General features: G+C 52.5%; 8 protein-coding genes across 8 annotated transcripts; 4 read left to right on the top strand and 4 right to left on the bottom strand.

Annotated features, from left to right (window-relative positions):
* T310_7536 (Amidohydrolase) lies at positions 1–998 on the top strand (the record flags this gene model as incomplete). Its single annotated transcript, XM_013469678.1, has 3 exons — positions 1–293; positions 344–474; positions 853–998. Coding segments are annotated over 3 exons (570 nt in total), but the record flags the coding sequence as incomplete, so codon positions are not given.
* A 1,129-nt stretch (positions 999–2,127) lies between these two features.
* On the bottom strand, positions 2,128–3,099 carry T310_7535 (NAD dependent epimerase/dehydratase; the record flags this gene model as incomplete). The annotated part of the gene is made up of 1 exon (XM_013469677.1): positions 2,128–3,099. One exon carries the CDS (start codon positions 3,097–3,099, stop codon positions 2,128–2,130), a length of 972 nt encoding a protein of 323 aa, XP_013325131.1.
* A 1,281-nt stretch (positions 3,100–4,380) lies between these two features.
* T310_7534 (Nonsense transcript regulator) lies at positions 4,381–7,706 on the bottom strand (the record flags this gene model as incomplete). The annotated part of the gene is made up of 2 exons (XM_013469676.1): positions 4,381–7,387; positions 7,447–7,706. 2 exons carry the CDS (start codon positions 7,704–7,706, stop codon positions 4,381–4,383), a joined length of 3,267 nt encoding a protein of 1,088 aa, XP_013325130.1.
* A 288-nt stretch (positions 7,707–7,994) lies between these two features.
* Positions 7,995–9,287, top strand: T310_7533 (U3 small nucleolar ribonucleoprotein IMP4; the record flags this gene model as incomplete). The annotated part of the gene is made up of 2 exons (XM_013469675.1): positions 7,995–8,321; positions 8,379–9,287. 2 exons carry the CDS (start codon positions 7,995–7,997, stop codon positions 9,285–9,287), a joined length of 1,236 nt encoding a protein of 411 aa, XP_013325129.1.
* Positions 9,288–9,866: 579 nt separating this feature from the next.
* T310_7532 (BRCT domain protein) lies at positions 9,867–11,507 on the bottom strand (the record flags this gene model as incomplete). Its single annotated transcript, XM_013469674.1, has 4 exons — positions 9,867–10,807; positions 10,894–10,953; positions 11,024–11,251; positions 11,333–11,507. 4 exons carry the CDS (start codon positions 11,505–11,507, stop codon positions 9,867–9,869), a joined length of 1,404 nt encoding a protein of 467 aa, XP_013325128.1.
* A 1,032-nt stretch (positions 11,508–12,539) lies between these two features.
* On the bottom strand, positions 12,540–14,858 carry T310_7531 (Indole-3-glycerol-phosphate synthase; the record flags this gene model as incomplete). The annotated part of the gene is made up of 1 exon (XM_013469673.1): positions 12,540–14,858. One exon carries the CDS (start codon positions 14,856–14,858, stop codon positions 12,540–12,542), a length of 2,319 nt encoding a protein of 772 aa, XP_013325127.1.
* Positions 14,859–15,116: 258 nt separating this feature from the next.
* On the top strand, positions 15,117–20,995 carry T310_7530 (Nucleoporin (Nup184); the record flags this gene model as incomplete). Its single annotated transcript, XM_013469672.1, has 4 exons — positions 15,117–15,385; positions 15,432–16,392; positions 16,457–19,570; positions 19,628–20,995. The coding sequence occupies 4 exons, from the start codon at positions 15,117–15,119 to the stop codon at positions 20,993–20,995; spliced, it is 5,712 nt and encodes a 1,903-aa protein (XP_013325126.1).
* Positions 20,996–21,810: 815 nt separating this feature from the next.
* T310_7529 (4-coumarate--CoA ligase) lies at positions 21,811–23,954 on the top strand (the record flags this gene model as incomplete). The annotated part of the gene is made up of 5 exons (XM_013469671.1): positions 21,811–21,958; positions 22,031–23,162; positions 23,215–23,503; positions 23,563–23,666; positions 23,729–23,954. The coding sequence occupies 5 exons, from the start codon at positions 21,811–21,813 to the stop codon at positions 23,952–23,954; spliced, it is 1,899 nt and encodes a 632-aa protein (XP_013325125.1).
* Positions 23,955–24,322: the final 368 nt, after the last annotated feature.

Raw genomic sequence — 24,322 nt, 5'->3', positions numbered from 1 at the left:
GGGAAGCCCGCACACGCCGGAGGGAACCCGTGGGACGGAGTCAATGCGCTGGACGCGTTGGTTTCGGCGTACAACAACGTCGCCATGCTCCGGCAGCAGATCCGGCCGGAGCAGCGCATCCATGCCGCCTTCACCAAGGTGCCGCAGGTCATGAACGTCATTCCGGACCATACGGCCGTCACTTTTGGCACGCGCAGTCCGACGTGGGCGGATGCGGATCGGCTGATGGAGCGAGTGACGGATTGTCTGAAAGCGGGGGCGCTGGCGACGGGGTGTCGGGTTGAATATGAAAGGTAGCCGCTGCACGACAGATATACAAGATGTACAAAAATTGACCCTTTAGAACGGATGGATACCTCGACCTGCGTCTCAACCGGACGCTCTGCGAGCGGTATACCCATCACATGGGGGCGTCTTACAGCGAGCGAATTCGGCTCATGACGGACGAGTACATGTCCGCGTCAACCGACATGGGTGAGTCAGCTGCACAGGAGGTTGGCGCAAACTGACAGTCATGTCAGGAAGAGGCGTACGAATCGGCGGTGCGGTCGGGACGAGGCATGGCGATGGTGGCGTGGGATGTGTTGTCCAACGAGAAGATCCTGAAAGCGGTAGTGGACGATTTTGAGGCGGACAAGAAGATGCGATAAAGAATATAATGAGTTCGACGTATATTGAGCGAGACTCGACGGATTCCCTAGATGATTGTATAGCGCAGTTATCTATTTCTAGGGTACTGCATTATCAGTATATATTCTGCGCCACTAACAGTAATATAAAGATCTGTCTGCAAGACACGCAAGCCCTATCCGTACAAGCATTGAGGATGTACTATTTCTCCTTCATTATCAGGCTGTTTTTGCCATAGAAATGACTACGGGTGCGACAATACCAAGTCGAGGGAGGTGCTGGGGGTGCAGTTCAGGGGGTTGAAGGAGTGCGTGGATGATACAGTGCGGTCGATGTTGGATGTGCAGGCTGGTCGACAGATATCTTGAAGTAGATAGTACTTGTCGACAGACACGCTGCAGAATGATTACAGAATTGCAATATATCTGAGGAAAACATCCTCATTCACCCTAGCTCTGAATCTAGATAACAATTCCTAGAATACAGTCGTAAATTAGTAGTTAATAGCTAGTAGTATCAACCTGGATTTTCTTTGTCATTGCACTTGTTATTCTTTTAGAAAATAAAATAAATAAATAAAACATGCCATTCAAGACATTACAATCAAAAAATAACTATATGAATATGAGCTTGGTAAAAGTATGCATCTCGATATATTTATTTTTTCTAATTCTCACTCGTTTTCACAAACTAGCAGTCACTGAATTTACATGCTCATGCTTACAAATATAAAGAAGATCGATGTATCTATTCGTATCTATTCCCTTTTTCTATAACTGTGATATTACGGAGTAGCTTATATTCTATTTTATAGTAATATTTCACTCCATGAAATGAATCTGTCGATAATGATAATAATCTGCTGGATGTAATGAAGCACTGACTGATTGATTGATCGATTGACTGGCTGAACTAGGTCTACTTACTTTTTTAGGTAATCGAACCTAATTAGGTAACCCTACACCAGAAAGAATAATTAATTCTCTCCATAGCCAGAAAGAAGAAAGGATCCCTTCTATGTATTAACAGTTAAGAGCATGTCGCATGTAGCATGCTTATACTTGATTAATTTCTTTCTGTAAAGCCCGCTTTAGGCGTCGTCGGCGATTTGAGAGAATTAATTGAGAAGGCAAAGCGAAAAAATTATCATATACATAGACGTAGTAGATACGTAGTCATTATCATGTAGATAATTAATTCCATTGTTGATGCTCCAAAAAAAAATCATTTACTTCATCCAGTGTTTTCTGAACGTTTCTGACCAGATTAAAAAAAAGAATTTGTGAAGAGTACATACGTATGTAATACTTGAATAAAAAAAGAGAAGAAGTTCTAGAAGAACGGAAGAAAATATAGAAGGAATTTATTACATCATGGAATACTTATTTATTGTAATATCTCCCTCTCACACTATACTTAGGAATACTCATTCCTGCACTATTGTATGACAGAATAGTCTCCTTGCCACCATATTGATCCATCTCAAACTAATCCATCCTACTTCTCCCTCAACTTCTCCGCAACCAACACATAGCTCCCCGACTGTATCTCCGTCAGCAGATCCAACCCCTTTGGCTCCCACCCCAGCTTCTGCACCGCCTTCCGGCTCGACGCGCGGTTCTCAATCGTCACAAACCCCGCAAGGAACTTTCCCCAGCGCTGCTCGGCCTCGTCGCGCGTGATGGACCGCACAGGGACGTTGAGCACGGCGCCAATCGCGGTGGCGAGTTCCTTGAAGGTGATGCTCGTCGAGGCCGTGCCGTTGAAGACCTCCCCGGGGGTAATAGTCTTCCCCTGCTGCTGTTTGAGACGCTTCGCAACAAGCAGGTACAGCCTCACCGCGTCGTCGACGTGCACTGACGAAAACCGATTCGCGCCCGAGTCGATGTACACCGACTCTCCCGCCTGCGCGGCCAGCTTGATCAGCAGCACCGCAAAGCCCGTTGTCTGCGGGCCCTCGACCCGCCCGTACACGTACTGCGGCAGCCGGATCGTGCTGACGCGCACGCCCTTCTCTGCCCAGGCCAGCGCGCGGCGCTCCGTGCGGAAACGCTGCACCGGCGCGTTCGGCGCTGGCGGAGCGTCCTCGTCTGTCTCGCCGCCGTTAGGGTCGGGCTGGACGAAACCCGCCGAGGAGGTGATGACCAGCGGCTTGTCGGTGCCCTGGAGGGGTTCAGCGAGGGCATCGACGGCCGCGATGTCGATATCCACGAGCTTATCGAACTCGCCAGACGCAAAGTCGTGGATGAAGGCCAGATGAAACACGATATCCGCCTCGCTGCTCTCCCGCCGCAGCACGTCCAGAGTCGTCAGCTCGCCGCGCACGGGCGTCGCGCCCAGCTTGCGCAGACGAGCGTCGCCTTCGTCGCTGCGTGACAGGCCGTGGACGTCGTAGCCTTCAGAGACGGCGAGCTCGGTCAGCACGCGGCCGATGTAGCCGGTTGCGCCGGTGATGAAGATGCGAGTCATCTTGTTGGAAGAGAAGATCTGATGCGATGCGAGTTAGATAGACTATACCTAGGTATAAATAAGCAGGATAACTGGTGATGTCCACGAAAAGAAAAGATACCAACGACAGACAGAGCGATTCATTTAATAACTAAATACCAGTCCATAATTAAGCACTGCATTTACTGTTGACCTTGCAGTAATAACATGCCTACAAAGTCACCCACGGAGATAAAATAAATGGACAACGCCATCGACGAAATATTGTAAATATTCGACTGTTCTCGCGTCAGAGATGAGGGCACTGAATATTTATTAATAATTAATAATAGCGATCTCAGCTGGGAAGAGGATATACGAGATGGTTAAATCCGGGGGAAAGCGGAGATAACAGTCTTCCTTGTTGGTTGGACGCCTGACGGTGCTTTGTTTACTAATAGGCATTACTGTGCATGTACAGTACACTCCTAAGGTAGATCTAGATCTAATTCATCCTTACTAGAATAGGAAATTGAACTCAAATAACCTATTGGCAGTCTGATATCAAAGAGTGAACAATTTGTTAAACGAGCGACAAGAAAAAGCAAAGGCTGAAAGCATACATCAATATCACGGAAAAGCAGCTCCGCGGAGACCGTCGTGCTCGATAGACATGCAGGCCCCTGGAGCGGTGGCCACCGACTTGGCTTGCGGAGAGATTTCTTCTGCCGAGAAGTGATGAAGAAGGACCTCGGATGCAGACGACCCTTCTCGAGTATGTCCACCGACCAGGGATCTACCGCACTAACAAGACTCCGTATCTCCTCCCCTCAAGACATCTAGACGAGCCGATACGCTCCGTCGGACCTGAACCCCAAGCAGACCGTCTTTCTCATCTTCATTCTTCACGGCAGGCGATGATCAGACCTGCGACTCCACCATCCGCCGTCCCTCAGTTCACACCCGTCGTACACCTCTCTGGAGAGTGGCTAGCCGATACATCCACTCTCTAAGAACATCCTTCAATAACTCATTCAACACAAGCCTTGCCAGTCGGCAGTGGCAGCCATTATCGATAAAGCGCACTGCTCATCAAGTTAGACCTGTCTTTGCTGTCCGTCGACCGTAACTTACCCCTCCGCCAAGGCAAGACTCTACAGGACCGTCACCGACGACAACGACGACGACATGGCGGAGTCTCACTTCTTATAGACATGGCGACCCGAGTCTACCGATTTTTGTTTCTGGAGTGAAGCTCTCGCTCCAGGTCGAAACCCTTCAGCTTGGCAGCGTACATGAGAGCAAGACTATCACCCGTCACACTCAATCATAGTTGCCGCCAACCTGGCTGGCAAATGCCGTCGAAACACTCCGTGCGTCATCATCCTGAACACCCCGAGTCACACGGAGGCTCGTCGTGCTGCCGCCGAAAATGCTGCTGTTATCATGCACGCCGGACTTGTACCCATCCCGACCTCCGGATTCGACATAGCGTTTCAGTCGATCGGACTGGCTCAGACTCGGCTGCTTGGGCGCGTCGTGGATGGTCAGACCAGCCAGACTGACACCTCCCTGGCCAACCCCCTTGCCGTCGACGACGCTGCCGGTCACATCAGATTCAGTAGCCGCCACCGATTCTCCGGCCACACTCGGCGCGCCTTTGCCTCGAGCACCGTTGGTCCGACGAGAGCCTGGAAGCGCCGGCCAGGCTTCTGAGAAGTTCTGGAACATCGGCGGATATCCAGACGGGACGCCAACGCCGCCAACCGAAGACGAGTGCACAGATGACACGTCGTCGGGAATATAGCCGACCACTGAACCCGAATCATGGTAGTCCTGGCGGTGTCCGTTCCGACCGCCATTCGCCATACTGTTAGCCATGTTCGATGCGTGATTGTACGCCATCTGGAACCGTTGCGGTCCGCGATACGCTTGCTTGGGACGAGGGAACTGAATCATCGACTCCTGGAGGTTGTTCAACGGACCCTCAACAAGGCACTTCCGTTCCTTGAAGTGAAGCAGAAGACAGTTCCACAATGGGTGTTTCGCCAGGACTTTCGGGTTGCCCAGGATGACCAAGCCGTACTTGGCTCGGGTGAGAGCGACATTCAGACGGCGAGGGTCGCTCAGGAAACCAATGCCTTGGTGGTCGTTGGAGCGCACGCACGACAACACGATAAAGTCCTTCTCTCGCCCTTGGAACGCATCGACGGAAGCAACCTCGATTTCCTTGTAGTGTTCCTTCTTGAACGTTCCGTTCGCCTGCATCGATTGCACAACGTAGCTGCGCTGGCCTTCGTAGGGAGTAATGATACCAATGTCCTGGGGCTGCACACCGGCCTTGAAGAACCGAGTCACAATCTTCTCGACGTTGGCCGCCTCAGTTCGGTTGAGGTAGGACGTGCCGGATGCGGAAATCTCTTCATTGCCCATGTTGCACCAGAACATCATCGGATTGTCGGCAACGGGCCAGGGGAAGTCGACATCACGACGGAGGCGCTGGGCCATCGAGACACCGTTCTGGAGAGACCCTTCGTAGAACATGTTCGACGGGAACTCGGACAGGCAAGGGTGCATACGATACTGCACGTTCAGACGGATAGGATTGCAGCCCAGAATGACCAGACGCTCGAAGAGCGACTGGTTGAGACCAGCCTTAGCGGCCTTCTTGTTCATGATGACCGGTCCCAGCTGCTGGTGGTCACCAACGAGGACCACTTGCTTGCAGCCGAGGACGAGCGGGATCATGCACTCGGGCTCTGCAGATTGGGTCGACTCGTCGATCAGAACAGTGCGGAACCTGAACTTGGCCAGACGCGGGTCGCCGGCACCCACGCAGGTACAGCAGATAACATCGGCATTGCTCAAAATTTCGCGTTCCGCCGCACGAACGAGCTGCTTGTATTTCTTCTCGTCTTGACTGGACAACTCGCCCAACTCCGCCTTCAGCTGGTTGAGCTTGACGAGCTCGATATTGCTGTCGTTCATGCGGACCTGCTCGTGCAGAGAGAGGAACCGCACCGGAGATTCGACATCCTCCCGAGACTTAGCCGTCACGCGGACAGTCTTCAGGCCAGTCCGGTGAATCCGTTCGCAGAGCTGGTCGACGGCGACGTTCGAAGGCGCACAGACGAGAACCTGGCCGCCGTTGATTTTAGCGAGATGGTAAATGATGGTGGCAGACGTGACCGTTTTTCCGGTTCCTGGAGGACCCTGGATCAAACTCAGAGGCTTCTGCAGCACACTCTTCACCGCATTGATCTGGCTGCCGTTCAGTTCAGGGAGACCAGGCACACTGAACTTCTTCGGCAGCTGAGTCTTCATCGGGGCCGCCGCCACCTCGTGGCCCAAGAGACGGTGGAAAATGTAACCAGACACGCTCATCTCATCGACCGCAAAGGTCTTCATGGCAAGCTGCATGCGGTCGAACGAGGTCGCCTTCCAGACGTAATCCGCAGTGAAGTTATGGGTGCACTCGGTGGGAACGGATTTGTGATCTCCTTTGGAGCGCAATTCGATGGTGACTTCGTCGGACTGGTTGTTGGGGACCTTAATCACGTATCCCACTCCTTCCCACTTCGGACGAAGGTCTCCCGTGTACTTCAGACGCATTTCATCGCCGACGGCCAGTTTGACGTCGCCAAGCTCGAGCTTTGGAAGGACAAAGCTAGCCAAATGCTTGTTGTTGAGACCAAGATCCCATCGGACGACCAGGTTGTCCTGGGACTGCGACTCCTTCAACTTGCGGTCGTAATCGGCTTCGATTTTAACCAGAGGGCCAAAGATGTTCTGATACTGAAAGGCGTCGTCGTAGCGCAGCAACACAGCAGCTGGCTCGTCGTCGACGGTGTTCGCCTTCTCCAAGTCGGCAACTGTAGCATTGGCGTTTTCCTTCCACAGCTCCTCCAACTTTGCAATCATCTGAGGGCTCAGGTGCCGAGCCCGAAGCTGCTCCTGGTCAGATGGCTGCGCGACCAGCCAAGGCAAGAACGAGCGATCTTCGATGAGGGGCTGCCACCGCGACGTATCCCAGTTCATGTCTTTGGACGAGGGCATGGCAGCGCAAGGCTGACGACACAGGAGGACGACGACCGTGTCGGACTTGGCCGGGATGAACCCCAAGAGGAAGACATTCTTAGTGCCGCAGTTGTAGCATTCCAGAATAGTATCGCCCAGCGAGGACTGGGGGTGCAGCTGCACTTCTTTGTGTCGAGCACGGACGAGGTGGTTCACGATGTGGGAGGAAGACGTGTTGCCACGGGCACTGCAGAACCATTTGCTGCAGGCCAGGCACTTGACGACGCAGCTCGGATTATGGATGCCACAGTAGCTAGAGAGATAGTTAGTTAGTAGTTTCCAAAATACGATAAAGTCTCGGAGCAAACTTACGCGCAGGCATGCGGAGGAAGCTCCTTCTCCTCCTCCACCTTCTTCTGTTTTTTGGAATTCTCCCCAGTGGGGACACTCGCCAGACTCTCGAGGTCGTCATCATCGAGAACGTCAGATGTGTCGTCCTCATCATCGTGTCTCCGACGACGAGCAGCACTCAGGATGCTGTCATCGGGATCCACGGTCGACGCGTCATCGCCTGCATTGGTAGCAGTCGAATCTGAGACCAGATGATTACCCATGTGCTTGAAAGCCTCCATTTTGATCAACCCTCACGCCGATGCGTGGTGTGTTTCGGATGGTAGCGGAGATATCGGGTGGGTTACTATCAGATGCGGAATGGGACAGGCGATCAACTGAGTTGTGCAACCATCCAGTCGGGCCTGTCACAAGGACACGTGCAATGCAGTAGCGGTAGGAGATGACAGAGGTGAGATAGGGCACCGCTGTGCGTGGTTGTGCTCAGACAGAGACAGTCTTGTCGAGCAAGAGAAGCAAGGGTGCGAGATAGCGGGGGGAGCAAAGGAACGAGAGGACAGGCAATCCCAATGACGGAGGAGACATGCACCCAGCGAGCTGAGTGTCAGGGCTTTGTGAAGAACTGCAAGCCAGTCGACACCTCCACCGTCACCACCACAGAGCAAGAGAGCGGTGCAGACGAGAGTGAAGCTGTGGAGGCAAGCAAACCCTCCGCATGGATGCAAAAGGATCAATCGGCTTGGCGCCCACACTTCGGCGGAATCCCCTCGCCGGTGGCAACACCGCCTGCGCTTATCGGCAGAAAAAATATCACCGATTCACAGCACGTCACTCCAACCAACAACGACAGGAGTTATTTCTTTTTTTTTTACGTCTCTTTTCCTGTCATCATGCTGGTGAGTGTCTCAATGTCGATCATTGCAAATCCTACAGCCCTGCTGATCGCCTTCTAGCGCCGTCAAGCGCGAGAGCGCCGGGACTACATCTACCGGAAAGCTCTGCAGCTCCGCGACGCAGCCATCGCTGAGAAGCGCGCAAAGCTCAAGGCGTCCCTGGCGACTGGCAAGCCGCTGGACCCGTCGATCGCAAACGACAAGCAACTCCGCGAAGACTTCAAGTACGATGAGTCGCTGCCGTCGACAAACCTCCAGTCCAAGGCCAAAGAGAAGGACGCCGAGCTGCTCGACGTCGACGATGAATACTCCCTCACCTCCGGCCTCATTGACCCCCGTCCCCTCATCACCACCTCTCGTTCGCCGTCTGCGCGCCTCAGCACTTTTGCCAAGGAGATGCGTCTGCTCCTGCCCACTTCCATCCGTCTGAATCGAGGCAATCTAGTCTTGCCAGACCTGGTCGCCAGCGCCAATGCTGCTGCTCTGACGGACATGGTGCTTCTGCACGAACATCGAGGCACGCCCACCGCGATCACCATCTCGCATCTCCCCCACGGCCCGACCGCCAGCTTTTCGCTACACAACGTCGTTCTGCGCGCGGATATCCCGAACTCGGTCCGCGGCACGGTGTCGGAGAGTTACCCGCATCTGATCTTCGAGGGCTTCACAACGAAGCTGGGCCGTCGTGTCGTGCAGATCCTCAAACACCTCTTCCCGCCGCGCGAGGGCGGTGGGAAACTGGGCAACCGCGTGGTCACGTTCCGGAACAAGGAAGACGCCATCGAGGTGCGGCACCACGTCTTCGTGCGGACGGGGCCCCAGGACGTCGAGTTGGCCGAGGTTGGGCCGCGCATGACCATGAGGCTGTTCGAGATCCGGAGCGGCACGTTGGAGAAGAACTCGGGCGGCGATGTCGAATGGGCTCTGACGCAGTACACCCGGACGAGCCGGAAGAAGGATTACCTGTGAGGACAGTATATCTACATCAGATTATTGTATGGCATGGCATCACAGTGTGATTGGCGTACTATGGAGTTTGGGGACAGAAAAAGGATTCGTTACGATTGTTAGGATTGTTCTAAAAGACGATGCTCGAATTTTAGGTACATGGCTGTTTATTATTGTTTTTTATTTCTTTTCTAACAATGGAAAATACCCATTTCCATCCAACGTTTGATGAAGAGAAGCAATTATGAAACGTCAGCATGTCAACTGGTTGGTAAATCATCGTCACTTCTAGAAATGAGTCAGTCATCATATCCGATGAAAACAACCCTAGATCCCTAGATCGATGATCGATAGACTGATATGACCAATAAAAATAAGAATAAAAAAATAAAAAAGGAGATCGCCGGATAAAAAAAACTCATAGGCTCAGAAAATACCCGATAGATAGACGAATATCATAGTAAATTGGGAAAAGGGAGACGGATCAATGGATTTCGTCTCAGAGATCATCCAAAGAGAGGCGCAAAAAGAAAAAAAAAAGAAAAGAGCCCAGCAAGGTCTGTCTGGTCCAATCAACCCAGCTGACTGTCACGTTCTGGATCAGTCGATCACAGTATCACTCTCTTGACAAAGTTCTGGCGATGACTGCTGGTGTTCCTGTTCCTCTTCGAAATCAATGGTCTGAGAAGATCCAGTTTCTTCATCGGCAGTGTCGGCAGTGCCATTTGGGTCATTGCTATCGCTATTGATATTGCTATCCACGCTTGCTGGACGCTGAAAACGGCAGTCTTGGTTTGGTTCTCGGTAGTTGTCGTCCGTCTCGACTATCTCTGGATTTATTGTGCTGTTAACAGCCAAACCCTCAACCCTAGTATCGTCGACGGTCTCATCACAGCGAGTAGTAGTACAAGGACCAGTCGTGTATGATGCAGTTATTTGTTGGGTTTGCGTCTCCTCATTAACGCTCTCAATTTCGGCCTCAACCTTCAGACTAGCCAACAGCCCTGTCGGACGCTCAAACTGGAACAAACCATCGTCCGCAGGGACAGGCTCCCCCCGGGCATCCCTCTTCGGCTCCGGAGTCTTGCTGTCGTCATACTGCTCCTCCCACCGCAGACCCGTCTTGGTCTGGAAGAACTTCTTGAACACGGTCAGGGCCAGGTCGAGGCTGCTTCCGCGCGGAGCGAGCAGCTGCTTGCCCGAGGCGCCGACGCGGCTGTACTTGACGTAGGTTGCGTACACGTGCGGTGTGGCGTCTGATTCGTAGAGCTGGAGCTGTTGAGCAAAGGGATTGTAGATGGGAACGCGGAGGAGGTGGTTGCGAGGGAGGATCTGAGTCGAGAATATGGGACCAGACTGGGAGAGGGTGGACTGTAGGAAAAAGACAATTGACGTGGGATGTTTGCGAAGGGAATAATTGTAAAGAAAGCAACTTATCTTGGCAAGGTATTTCTCCTTCCGACCCTTGACCACAGACGGTCGAACGAGAGTTGCACAGTACGTCACACCAGTTTTCTGGTCTGTGTAGAGATGATAGCCCGCTATACGCACATACGCCGGCAAGTCAGTTCTTAACGAACATATACACGAACTGACAGAACAAATGAGAGAAGAAGTATCGACATACATGACTCCATCTCGGACACGATGGCACGAGCACCCTTTGCAAAGTCTTCCAGAGATTTTGCTGAAACAGAGCACTTAGTTAAAAAAAAAAAAGAAGAAGGGCATGACTCGGGATATTTCTCCATCTTTACCTGCATTGACGCCCCTCTGGTTCTTCTTCTTCGTCTTCGTCTTCGTCTTTTTGTTGGAGGATCTTTGAACCTTGCTATCCTTGGCAGCTTTCTTCTTCTGCTCCTTCAGGATCCTGTCCCAGAGATACGGGCCTTCGCGCTTCGGTCGACGCGTCTTGGACTGCAGCGAATCCTCCAGCCAGTCGTATGTGACAATTTTGATATGCTTGAGGCGTTTGGCCTTGCGGACTGTTTGTCGACAATATTAGTATAAAACTAAAAAAATCCTTGTTTGTAGGTGCTGTCCTGTCATGATGGAGAGCTGCTTACCTGCTTCAACATTCTTCTTGACCGCAGCCTCCGACGCGACGAGATGAGTGACGCTGTCGTTGATCTCCTTCACGTAGACACCGCCGTTCGCTTTGATCCATTGCGGGATCTTGTCTGTGTTGTCGCCGAAGTTGCCGACGGAGCAGGCATGAATCTTCTGGAAGGATTTTCCCATGTTTGCTAGAGAATTTGTTTCTCCTTTTGCTATCCCAGTCAGTTCTGGAGGTGACAGGGAGATGGAGAGTCTGTGCGGCTGTGGCTGTTCGAAGAAAGAGATTATAGTCAAGTGAAGACTGTAGCAAGAAGTAAGAGACGAAAGAGATAAGCAAGATGAAGTGAGAATTCAAGACTGAGAGACGTTAGGTTAAGATATTGAGATTTCGAAGTATTAGAGATGAGGCAGATATGAAAGGTCAAGAGCACATGCAGAGAGAAATGATTTATATCTTTAAAGAAGAATAAGGAGGAAAAAGTAAAATGATACGAATCTAAAGCAGAGAGAGAAAATACTTCGAAGGAAAAAGTACGAAGTATTTCCAATGTCGCCTAAAGGGTTTATATATTGTGTTTCCGCTTTCCTTCAACTCCTTAACTTTCTGTCACTTTTTCCATGCATTACGTGCTTTCGATACTCCCTTTGCCAAAGTGCTGGGCTCATCTGAGGGTCTACTTCCGATATACCTCTGGTTTTATCTCATTACACTCGATCTATGCCCTCAGACTGAGATCATACCATCAGGACTTGCTATCTTTTTCGTCAAATTTCCTAGAAAAAAAATATATCGTCTATAGTGACTATCCTGATGGTCAATAATGACTTACCTCCTCGCGTTTCGTCGGATTTGTGACCGCCCTCAATGAGCTAGGAGAAATAAAAAAAAAGGAATGATACTTTGTCTGGCGAATGACGCGGCTCTACTGCAGAGAATGGGTATATTGTATGTTGCAGGTAACTCGAGTTTGAAAGAGCTGGACAGTCTGCACAAAACCAGGAATATTTCTGTATATAGTTATGGTTCTAAATGACACAGTGAAGTGTTCCCGATGTCTAACCAGCATATGCTGACAACACGTCAAAGATATCATATCCTAATCCACGTAAGATGAAGGCGAAAATGAGGCGAAAGTTGCAGATAGAAATGGAATTATTTGCAGTGTTGTCATCACCCACAATACAACATCATGTCATTCCAACAAGACGACAGACTCATAATTGAATCCCCTTGGCGGCTTTGACGAAAGCTCGGATTTTGTCCAAATCCTGAGCGCCGTCCGTCTCCACGCCGCTGCTCACGTCGACCCCGACGACCTTCTTCGCCGATTTGCCCAGCTTCTTCACTGTCTCAGCAACATTGTCCGGATTTAGGCCGCCAGCAAGGATGATACGAAGGCCGTCGTCGCTCTCGAGCGTTCTTTCCACGCCGGATATATCCAGAAGTTCGCCAGAGCCTCCAGCTCCAGAATCCAATAGCGGCAGAGTGTGATATGCTCGACGCGCCAGACCCGGCTCACCAAGACCAAACTTTCGGATAACCGGTACAGGAATCAAGCTGGCCCATTCTACCGGTTCAGACCCGTGCAGTTGAACTACATCAAGATCTAATTTCCGCTGTTGTTCCAGAACGTAGGACAATGGCTGATTGGCAAAAACACCGACCAGCAATGCGCGAGTAGGGTGGCGCAACACGCTGGAAGAATAGTCGAAATATTCGGTCGAGGAGTAGTTTTGATTGTGTTGTGAGCCTGGGATTGGTTGCGTCGCTGGGCGCGGTGTCGATTTGACAACCTGCGAAATTTGCAAGGCAACCTCGTCTGAAACACGCCTCTTGCGTCCTTCCACCTGTATAATGCCGATCAAGTCGGCACCAGCTTCGATGGCGGCACGAGCTGCCTCTGGGGACCGGGTGCCACAGATCTTTACCAGGGGCGGAGGTGTAGGTGCATCCCTTATACTGCCACCCAGAAGCTCAGAAACGAAAGCAGCAGTGTCCTTTGCTCTCATCAGGGCCTCGCCAACCAAAATAGCCCTCACACCATCCTTCTTGTAAGCTTCGACATCCTTCGGTCCGGAAATTCCGCTCAAAGCACAAACCACAGTTGTGTCTGGTACCTGGTCCATGAGACGACTGGTCGTATCCAGATCGACCTCGAAGCTCGTGAGGTCACGGTTGTTGACTCCGATCACCTGAGCACCCAGTTCCACGGCAATCTTCATTTCTTCCGGGGTGTTGACTTCGACAAGAGGTTCCATTCCCAGACTTCGGGAATAGTTGTACAGTTTCTTCAGCAGGTCAACACTAAGCATCTTCACAATAAGCAGCACGGTATCAGCGCCAGCCAAACGCGCTTCCAATATCTGATACTCGTCAAAGATAAACTCTTTGCGCAAGACTGCAGGCCGATTCGGCAGACCCTCTAAGCTCTGCCGCACGGCGCGCAGGTCGTCCAGGCTTCCTTTGAACCATTCCGGCTCTGTCAGGACCGAAATAACGCTAGCGCCAGCTGCGGCATACTTCCTGGCTTGCGCAGGAGCACAGACTGAGGCCGCAATTATCCCTTTCGACGGTGACGCACGTTTGATCTCTGCCATCAGCGACAAGTTGTATGGAGACTGCTTTAGACGAGCAGGGAACGATATCTGTGGCGGCGCGATTCCGAGATCATAGGAGGCTTGGAGATCTTCAGGCCGCTGGGAAGGGATCAACTTCTGGGCTGCGACAGCCGCCTTCCGATGAGAGTAGATTGTTACCAGGATAGACGTCTTCTTTCCTTGCTTTGCATCACTATTGGCGTTCACAGGAACCGTGCCATTGCTCCCTGCAGCCTGCGTGGACTCGCCATTCAACCGTCGGTTCTCTTCCCAGGTACCTCCTCGCAACTTGAGGAAGTTCCGAAACATTGTCCTTCCGTGCTCCGTGAGAATGCTTTCGGGATGGAACTGAACACTTTCCACGGTCAACTCCTTGTGCCGGACGCCCATGATGACGCCCTTGCCGCCATCGCCATCCAAGTTTACCCAGGAGGACACTTCGAGGCAATCGGGGATGGTCGAATGGGTCCCTGCCAATGAGTGGTATCTGGTGACAGAGAGGGAAGGTGGAAGGCCCGCGTAAACGCCTTTAGAGTCATGCTTCAGTATGGACGTCTTGCCGTGCAGGATTTCCCCAGTCACGTCGACCCTGCCGCCAAAGCAGGAAATGATGCATTGTTGGCCCATGCAAACCCCAAACACGGGAATTTTACCGCTAAAATACTCGATGGCCGCCTTGCTGATACCAGAGTCAGTGTCTGGATGGCCCGGCCCGGGGCTGATAACCAGCTGAGTCGGCTTCTTTGCGATCAATTCCTCCAGGGTGATTTTGTCATTGCGGTAGACGGTGACGGTCGCACCCTCCAGGACGAGGTACTGGTAGACATTCCAGGTGAACGAGTCATAGTTATCGATCAGAATGACATTGGAGGCAGTCTCAATCCTCTCCGCCTTGGTGGGATGGTGGGGTGAATAGTCAACCAGGCCGTTGTCCATCTTGATAAAATGCAGCGACGACTGAAACGTAGAACCGCGACGGAAGCAGGTGCTTGCCAGGGCCGGACATTCACAGCAGGGTCGATCTGTCCAGAACACTGTGCACCTGGAGCAATTGTCCAGAATAATGGCAATTAGACTGAGTAAATCAATGCGGATGACTCCAAACTAAGATCGCGCGGAGGCTAACTAAGTGGCGATTAGTCCGAATGTCGGAGCCATCGCCAAACCCCCAATCCGGTTAGTCGCTGGCCCGTGATGGCGCTAGTCCCGGATAGGCAAGCATTCATTGTTGTCGCGCTGATTGAAACTTCAATGCTGCAGCTCCAGCTCCAGCTGCAAAATCCTCCCCAGCTACCTCCAATTTTCCCCGGGGAACTCCAGCCCCTGCGGACGGTCTCTCCTTGCGAATTGGATTTTTTTTCTCTTGGGCTGGATAATGATATAGCTGTGCCACCTATGGCTCCGGTCCCGGAAGCCTATTTTGCGTCCCTGGACAAATGTTTCTCTGGGGACGCCCAGCTTCTGTACGAGGATCTCTGTTCGTGGTAAGACGAGGCTAACGTGCAGTAGGTCGTGGAAGAGAGTCTTCCTGTATCTATGCGACCCCGAAAAACACTCCGACGATGCAGGAAGTGCACAACCTTTCTTGTGGCATCCGGAGAGCATCCGTCTCCTCTCTCATAGTCTCGCTCCGTTCGCTCCGCCGTCTGCCAAATCCAAGTCCGAATTCGAGTCCAAGACAGCTGCGATCAATGTTGAAACATCACCGCAGGCGCCCTATAACTTAGACGAGATCAAGTCGGATGCTCTGTGGCTCAGTAAGCATGCTGGCATTGACGAAGTAACCGCCTTGCGCATCACGGTGCTGGAATGGCAGAGCCGGCCAAACGCGCGGCTCCTGGCCAGATTTTCAGCAGAAGAAGCGACGAGTTTACAGGATGCGACAAGTGTGGACAGCTTTCGGGTCTCGCTTGCCGGGCCGCAGGTGATGGATATTTTGAAGAAATCGACTACCGGCGATGCAGACGACTCGGCAGAATTTTCGTCCGAAAAGGCCAGACGTCTACGGCTGCGGCACATTTACCTGTCTGAAAGGAGCCATATTCTCAAGACTTCACGAAAGTTGCTGAGCCTCTCTTTACGCGACAAGATTCCAAGTGATGTCGGGCGGATCCCGGCTCCCAGCCGGGGGAAGGAAACAGAAAGAGAACATAGTCTCCGCCGCCTTGGGGAAACGATCTTCAAGGACAAGACCGGTGAGGAGGAGAGCAATCGATTCCTTGAGGACTGTGTCAAAGCCGTTCAGACGCGAATTGCTGATTTTCAGAGCGATGGTGGATGGCTGAGCGCTGCTGAGAGTGATGCGGAGACTGAAGCCACTTGGCGTACAACCCTCATCGACGAGATCGTGCATATTATGCAGATAATGTTTTTGCGGCTTCAGTCATCCGAAACTATTCCAACGGGGGCCCTGTTGCTTTCTTGGCTCCGTCTTATGGCAGACTGCGGGTTTCTGGAGTCGCTTTCCACAGTGAGTGCTGCTGCTGAAGGTGTCCTACTTTATGGCGGAAATTTTCTGACTAAAAGTCCTGTAGCCGTGCGAAGATCCTTTGACCCTAATGCTAGCGCTCCAAGCCCTTGCCTCTGTGACAACCCTGTCGTTCCTAAAACTCCCAGTTTCCATGGCTTTCGTGTGGAAGAACGCCTCTCTATCCCAGTATGAGGTGCCAAGCAAATCTCGTCCCTATTTTCTCTCCCGCGAACATATTGCCGAAATCAATGAGGTTTTTCTCAACTCTGTCAGTATGGGGGTCTTAACTGCAAGCCCTGCGGTCTTTGCATGGGGGACGATTTTACATTCCATGCAGGACATAGCACTTTCGGCCAAGGAAACTCGGGAGATGGAACAGTTCCAGAGCGCCGTGGACTCTTTCCAATCAAACACGCCTTCCGCATCGCCCGTACGCGGGTCTGAGCAGACTCTCTATGAGGAGTTGCTAGATCTAGCCCGAATTCCCGCCTATGGCGATGACTTTCTTGGGATCTTAACGTCAGGGGCGATAGACAGAGGCCAGGTCTTTGAAGTAATCATCAATTTGGCTTCCAAGGTTGGCACAATCTCGGCTATCGATGATGTTGTCACGAGCTTGTGGATCCGCAGTTCTCTTCTGGGCCTTGTCCGCGTCACTTCCGTGTACATGGATTATTCACCGGAACTCGTAGAGGCTGCACTGGCTATTCTGAATGGTTCATCCACCGACTCCCTCCGTGGCCGTGACGATTCCATAAGCTATCCCAGCGATCCGAGGTACGTCTTTTTGAAGGACAATCAACTTATGGATAGAATATTCCGAATCGCCCGGTCTCGTTTCCCCTATGAATCCGTGCCGTTCCTCAAGCTGTGCCGTGCTTTGACGGGCAAGGATCAAGTAAGCGATGGTGGCATCCTCGCAATACTTTCTGAACTGGAAAATATGGAAACCTTCACCCAAATTGTTTCGCCGGATTTCCAGGGCTATGAAACCATCCGTGAAGAGGAGAACGCAAATTTCGTCTCTCTTATTGAGCCGATTCCCATGATAGCACCAGCCTCGAAGAAGCCGAAGACCAGTCCCAGCGCGGAGAATGCTCTGATTGTCACAGCGGGATCCCAGATTCAACCTGCGACAACAGGCCAAGTGATTTCCGAGTCAAAGCCCGCCGTGATCATGTGGTATCACCAATACTCATGCTTGAGTTTTCTGGGCAGTTGGCTAGAGGAATGGGCCGAGAGCGGCGGAAATTCACCAGATGCGGATGAAGATACGATCGCCGAGATAGTAGGATTACTGACCGACCTTATGGCTTCCGCTCGAAGTGGAAAAACCCACGATGAAGATGAATATGGCCCCAAGAGGATCCTGGAGCTAGCTAGCGATGGTCTTTCTAGTCGAGGCGACGTTGTCTCAGTGGTTCTCGATATTTTAGAGCGCAACTTGCAGAATGTTGGCATCCAGGCTGGCGCCCGCAGCCCGCTAGAATTGAGCATTGCTTGCCTGCAGTTCGTCAATGTTCTCATGACAATCCTGCCCAACCGAGTGTGGCCATTCCTCTCTCGAAGTAGCTTGTTGGGCTCTGGTGGACAGGGGGGCCGGATGACTGCGATTGTCTCCGCCAGCGAAGTAACTTCTGGAGACTATCCGTTTCTACTCAGCTGCATTCATCTCTTTGACGCGGTTGTGGAAGATGCGATATCCCATGCGGCCATCAGAAGGACAACGAACCGTGTTACGTCGAGGGCCAGCAGTGTCGCCGATTGGAGCGCAGGAGTGCCATCCCATGTTATGCGCAACGTTCTGCTGAGTTTCGTCCGAACGATGATCGAAGTCTACAACAGCGACGCAAACTGGAGGTTCAATGAACACGAGCAGAGACTTCAGATCGAAGCTGTCCTCGCCAGCAATTTTGAGAGGATTCTCTATTACGCGTACGGAATCGATGAGACGGAAAGCTCCGAGTCAAAGATCACAGGAATCTTTTCCGACTGCGCGGCCTACATCCTAGACGTCCTCCGACCCGCTTCGAAGGATGAACTGCCTTTCAATCCGGTTCTTCGGATTATCATCGATGGCCTCCAGACTCCAACGTCGACCGTGTACCTCCGACGGTTGATCTTCATCGAAAGGCAACTGAAATCCACGCTGAAACTGGCGATCAAGTTGGTCCAGGCAGCACAGCTTGTCGGCTCTTCGGTCTCGTTGTTAGAGGATCAGTTGTTCAAGGCCGCGCCCGTACTCGCCAAATTGTACTGCTGCCATGACCGTTATTGTCTCCCCGTGATAACTCTCCTCGACTTGCTGGTCACCAGGGCTGCTGGCGATTCGGAGAACGAACCACCGTCACTGCTTGGTCACTTGGGAGCCGAATCATCATGCCTCTTTCTCGATGTGCTGGCCCAGTTTGACAGGCCGCTTCATGACTCTCGGTTATTTACCTCCATTTGGCGACTCCTGTCCACGTTTGTCAGTAAGCGCCAGCAATGGCTCGCGGTCTATCTTCTCACTGGATCATCTCCTCGAGAGTCTCTGAAGCAGAAGGATGGGAAGAAAGCACCGGCGATGAGAGGGACGCCATTTCTCAAGACCGCGCTCGACACCTTGTCAAATATCGAACAGACCGATCCCGCGGTTTCTTTGGCTCTCCTGGAATTTGTGTCGCTTTCACAGGAGCACTGGCCCTGGGCCACCCCGCAACTAGGGAGGCACCCGAATTTCTTTAACGCTGTCATTCACTACGTTGCGCACTTGAAGATCGCTGGCCAGTCACCGACGGCCCAGATATATCACACCCAAATTGCCGCCATCACGGCTGATCTGTGCGCCGTCTACCTGCACTCTGCCAAAGAGGCACGGGACCAGTCGTTCTTCAAGACCCTGATCCCATTGGTTTCCTGGTTCGCAGAAAACGGGGTGGACGTCTCCGGCTACAATGCCTCGTTGCATGCTAACCTGAAGAAGAACTTTGAGATGAAGTACAGCGGCTGTAAGCTCCACAATTTCAAGAGGACCGCCCTTGAGAAACGGCCATTGGGGAAGGACTATTATTACGACATGTATCTTGCGGAAAAGTTGCTTTCCTTTGACTTTGCGTGGAGTGGGAAGAAAAACCAAGGCTTTGCGGAAGAATTTGAGCGGGCGAATGTCAATCTATCGCTCGTAGAAGCTCAAGTGGTACGTGAAGAAACTACAGATTGCTACGCCTCAGACTAACTTGGAAAAAAAATGTAGAATCTATTCCACAGCTGGAAGTTTTTCGCCCTGGAACACTCCACGGATTTCATGCCGGACAGAGAAGTGCAGAGGTCAATGGCCTTGGTGGTCCGAAACTGCCTGACTGCGAACAGTCGCAGCGTCCCACAAGAGGCGATCTTCAACCGGTTGCAGCAGTCTCGGGTCGACTTTGCCTTGGCCCTGCTGCAGCGGCTGGTTGAGGTAGGCTCAAGAGGCTCGGAAGTGTTTAGCTTGCTGGAAGTTGTTTGGGAAGCGATCCGTGCTCGTGGCACCACCTACGAGAATGCACTGATTCACGATGACACGGAGTATTATCGGTCTCTTCTCAACGTCCTCTTCCTTGCGCTTCAATTCCATGTCGCCGGACCCGCCCGTGCGGCCCCGGAGGCCGTGAGCAAGAAGCCAGAGCTGTCATCGGACCTGTCCATTATCGTGGAAGTCGTGAAGGTCGTGATTGCACAGGGTTTCAAGTCTCTCACGACTTACCTGCATGAGGAGCCGCAAAAGTGCTCGCCTAAGGACTTTGCGATCCTGACGGCCATCCTTCAGACGGCCTTGCGGGTGAAGAACGCCGAAAGGATCTACGAGCACATCGTCTATCACATCGAAGACAACGACGTCGCTCGATATGCGTGCACGCTATTCTCGTGGGCGGACCAGCTCACCGTTGAAGGGGATCCCATCTATGGCGAGCTTAGCATCATCTTCTTGGTCGAACTGTCGACTATCCCGATGCTCGCAGAATACCTTGCTGTCGAAGCGGTCCTGATGAAGCTGTCGACCAGTCGCCTGGCGCGCGTCCTCGGGCAGCCTAGGGGATGCGGGCCGTTTGATGCGGTGCCGCGAATGTACGCCATCTGGACCGGGGGTTTCCTCCCACTGTGCCTGAACCTCCTATACCATGTGAATCGAGCTGCGCCTGAAGTGGCCGCGTTCCTGAATCAATTCGAAGGGCAGTTGAACCGAGCGGCGGAGGCGTTCGCGGGAGGCCATGCCCCGGTGGCGTCCACGCAATCGGCGAAGAAGATCAGTCTGGCCATGGCAACGGAAGCATCGTCGTTGGCGCTGATCTCGTTCATCCTGCAGCGATATCGGGAAGCCGGTGCCAGCACGGGGGTGGACGGGCAGGCGATCCAAGAACTGAAGTGGGACAAGGGGCAGGTGAAAGACGACATCGAGGAGCTGCTGGGACGGCGACCCAGCCTCCGGGCACGCATCGTGGCGACCAATGAGAAGGAGCTCGAGATGGCACGGCAGAAGCCGCAGAACGCGGCGTCGGGGGCCGAGAGCCGGCTGGAAGAGAAGATCGTGGAGGAGTTGACGGCGGCATTGACCTGTCTGTCGGGCGGGGAGGAAGCAGCATAGCAGAAGAATATCGGGCGTTGGTTTGCTGGTCGTTGCTGGTCGTTGCTGGTCGTTTGCTTTGGACTGTTTCTGTTTCCCTGGAGGAAGGCATTTAGTATTGACTAAGAAGGCGATGAGTATTATCCATAGACGCGTCGATCTAGAAGCACTATGTCAGCTGTAATATGAACTGTTTATCGACATATCGACCCTATTGACTGCTAGCATGTAAACCCAGTAATTTCTGTCCCATTTCGACTCCAAAGATCGACGATCTCCGTTGTAGTGCATCTTGGATGCAACGTGCCGGCGAACCTCGGCATCGGCGAAAGATGGCGGCGGAGCTGGAGATTCTCCACAATCCCCGCATGGGGGATAAGACAGACACGAGTTTAGTTTACGATCTACAATCCATTGGCAAATTGCGGATGATGGCACTGGAGGGAGGCATTTCATTTCAATCGACGCCGTATCTAGGCAGTAGAAAAAAACACGTCCTTAATCGCTTGATTGCAATTGTTATCAGACAGGATATCTTCCGATGACCGATAGCGTGCTTCTCGGAGTATATCTCATGAATACAAGCCAATGTCTTTGTCTGGCGGGATTTCCTGAATGGGAGGAATTCCTCGCTTTTATGGCAAAATATGTATGCACAAGGACGGATTCAGTATTAAGTAACACAGGCATTGCTATCAGATCGGAGCGGATCCTGTAGCACGTACATACATAGCGTGTACGAACTCCTGCCTAAGTTTTGTCTATACCTAGGTAGAACAGTTCCCCACTCGCGTTGCTATGTAGTTATAGCTCATTGACGGCGCTCGCTGTACAGAATGCTAATGGCACTGTCTGGCCGATCTGGGAGACTAAATTTAGTCCGAATCCACCGTCTCCTCACCAACACTCCTGCTGCTGCTGCTGCTGCTGCTGCTGCTGCGGCTTATTTGACCTCGTCGCCTGCCTGGATTAGGACTGTTCTTGGTTGATGGCTTGTTTGCCTTGGCTGCTATCCTTCACTAATTCTCGTTGGTGGACATCTGGCTTTGTCTTCAGTCCTTATCAAGGAGCTGAGAAGCGAAACTAAAGAAAAAGAAACTAAAGAAAAAGAAGAGAGAGAGAGAGAGCACAGCATGCCCCTCAAATCGCGCTGGCAAGTGCCTATCCCCGACATCCATCTGGCCTCTCTCGTCTTTACATCGCCCACCCACCCTCTGTCGACGACCCAGCGATGTCTGATAGAAACAGCACGCCCGGACACGCACTTCTTCACCGTCCATGACTTCCGCCTCTGGAGCCAGCGGTTCGCGGCCGGGCTGCGCAAGGCCGGCGTCCAGCCCGGCGACCGCATCCTGTTCTTCTCCGGCAACGATCTGTTCTACATGGTCGTGTTCATGGGCACCATCATGGCCGGCGCCATCTTCACGGGCGCCAATCCCACCTACGTGCCTCGCGAGCTGGCGTACCAGCTGCAGGACAGCGGCGCGACATATCTCATCTGCGCCGAGGCGAGCCTGGACACGGGCATTGCGGCCGCCGAGCAGATCGGCATGGGCAGGGACCGGATCTTCGTCTTCAACAACGCCGTCTACGAGGGCAAAGGCGAGGGCAAGCGCGGATGTCGCTACTGGGGTGAGCTGATCGCGTCCGAAGACGAAGGCTGCCAGTTCGCCTGGGATCCGCTGGAAACGCCGTCCGCAGCGTCCGAGACAGTCCTCGCGCTCAACTATTCCAGCGGCACGACGGGCAAGCCCAAGGGGGTCGAGATCACGCACAAGAACTACGTCGCCAACACGCTGCAGTCGCTGCACCTGGCCAAGCTGGACCCGGAGTACGAGGAGAAGAACAAGAAGGCCCGCTGGCTGTGCTTCCTGCCTCTGTACCACGCCATGGCCCAGACGATCGCCGTGTCGGCCATCTTGCGCCGCGTCCCCGTCTATGTCATGCCGAGGTTTGACTTCCTCAAGGTGCTGGAGTACACCGAGCGGTTTCGCATCTCGTCCCTGTTCCTGGTGCCGCCGGTGGTGGTCGCGCTGGCCAAGCATCCGGCCGCGAAGAAGTACGACCTGAGCAGCGTGCAGAGCATCAGCTGCGGCGCGGCACCGCTGGGCAGAGACGTGTGCGAGCAAGTCGAGGCGCTGTGGAAAGACGGCAGTGTCAATATCAAGCAGGGCTGGGGGATGACCGAGTAGGATGATCCTGATTTTTCAGTTGTACTAGACAAGCTAATTCGAGATCAGGGTGACATGCACATTCATGTCCTTCCATCCAAGCGAGAAAAGCACGACCTCGTCCGTGGGCGAGCTGGTCGCAAACTGCGAGGCGAAGATCATGGCCGACGACGCCGTCACCGAGCTGGGACGCAACCAGCGGGGGGAGCTGTGGGTGCGAGGGCCCAACGTGATGAAGGGATACTGGCGCAACCCGCAGGCGACGAGGGAGACCAAGACGGAGGATGGGTGGCTGAAGACGGGCGATATAGCCTATGTTGATGACGAGGGGAAATTCTACGTCGTTGACCGGAAGAAGGTAGTCTACCTATATCAATATATCAAGGTGCTTTGTGGATTCATTCTGATTTTTCTTAGGAGCTTATCAAAGTCAAGGGCAACCAGGTTGCTCCGGCAGAGCTCGAAGCTCTACTGCTGGAGCATCCAGCCGTGGCCGATGCTGCTGTGATTGGACTTCAAGTGTATGCATCTTTACTACGTCCTTCCATTCCCACAAGAACTAACCACAAATGTGAATTCCCAGCAACAACGAAGAATACCCCCGCGCATACATCGTCCTCAAACCAGGCCACACCGCCTCGGCAGAGGACATTGTGCAATTCATGAACGAGCGCGTCGCCCCCGTGAAACGCATCACCGGAGGCGTGGTATTCACCGACTCGATTCCGAAGAATCCGTCCGGCAAGATTCTGCGACGGGATCTGCGTGAGAGGGCGAAGAAGGAGGTTGCTGGTACTGCCAAGCTGTGATAAGCATCAGTATATGGAAGGAGAATCAGTATATGAAAATGTATGAAAGAGGACGACCTGTGGATGGCATACAAATGGAAATACTACGTATTATACAAAGCGGAGTAATATGCGCTTGCGAGTATGTACATGTTTTTTCTTTTTATAATGTCCCCACCCTCCCCAATAGCTCAAAAGGAACGAGGACGAGGTACTGCCATAAACATGACTTTGTAAGTATAGTTAATAGCGAACATGATAGTTAATGTAGCGATACAAGAAACATCAAGTGTCGACATGTGATTTTGTCAGCAACAGTCAGTGTAGATCCTAGTCTGCTAGTTATCATCATATATATCACTACGAACTTTTTGTCCGTGCCAAAGGCA

This window comes from Rasamsonia emersonii (genome assembly GCF_000968595.1).
Source record: "Rasamsonia emersonii CBS 393.64 chromosome Unknown ctg1118621760556, whole genome shotgun sequence".
Taxonomy (NCBI): Eukaryota; Fungi; Ascomycota; class Eurotiomycetes; order Eurotiales; family Trichocomaceae; genus Rasamsonia; species Rasamsonia emersonii.
The sequence above is the reverse complement of the archived record's forward strand: the minus strand, read 5'-3'. Positions and strand labels throughout refer to the sequence as shown.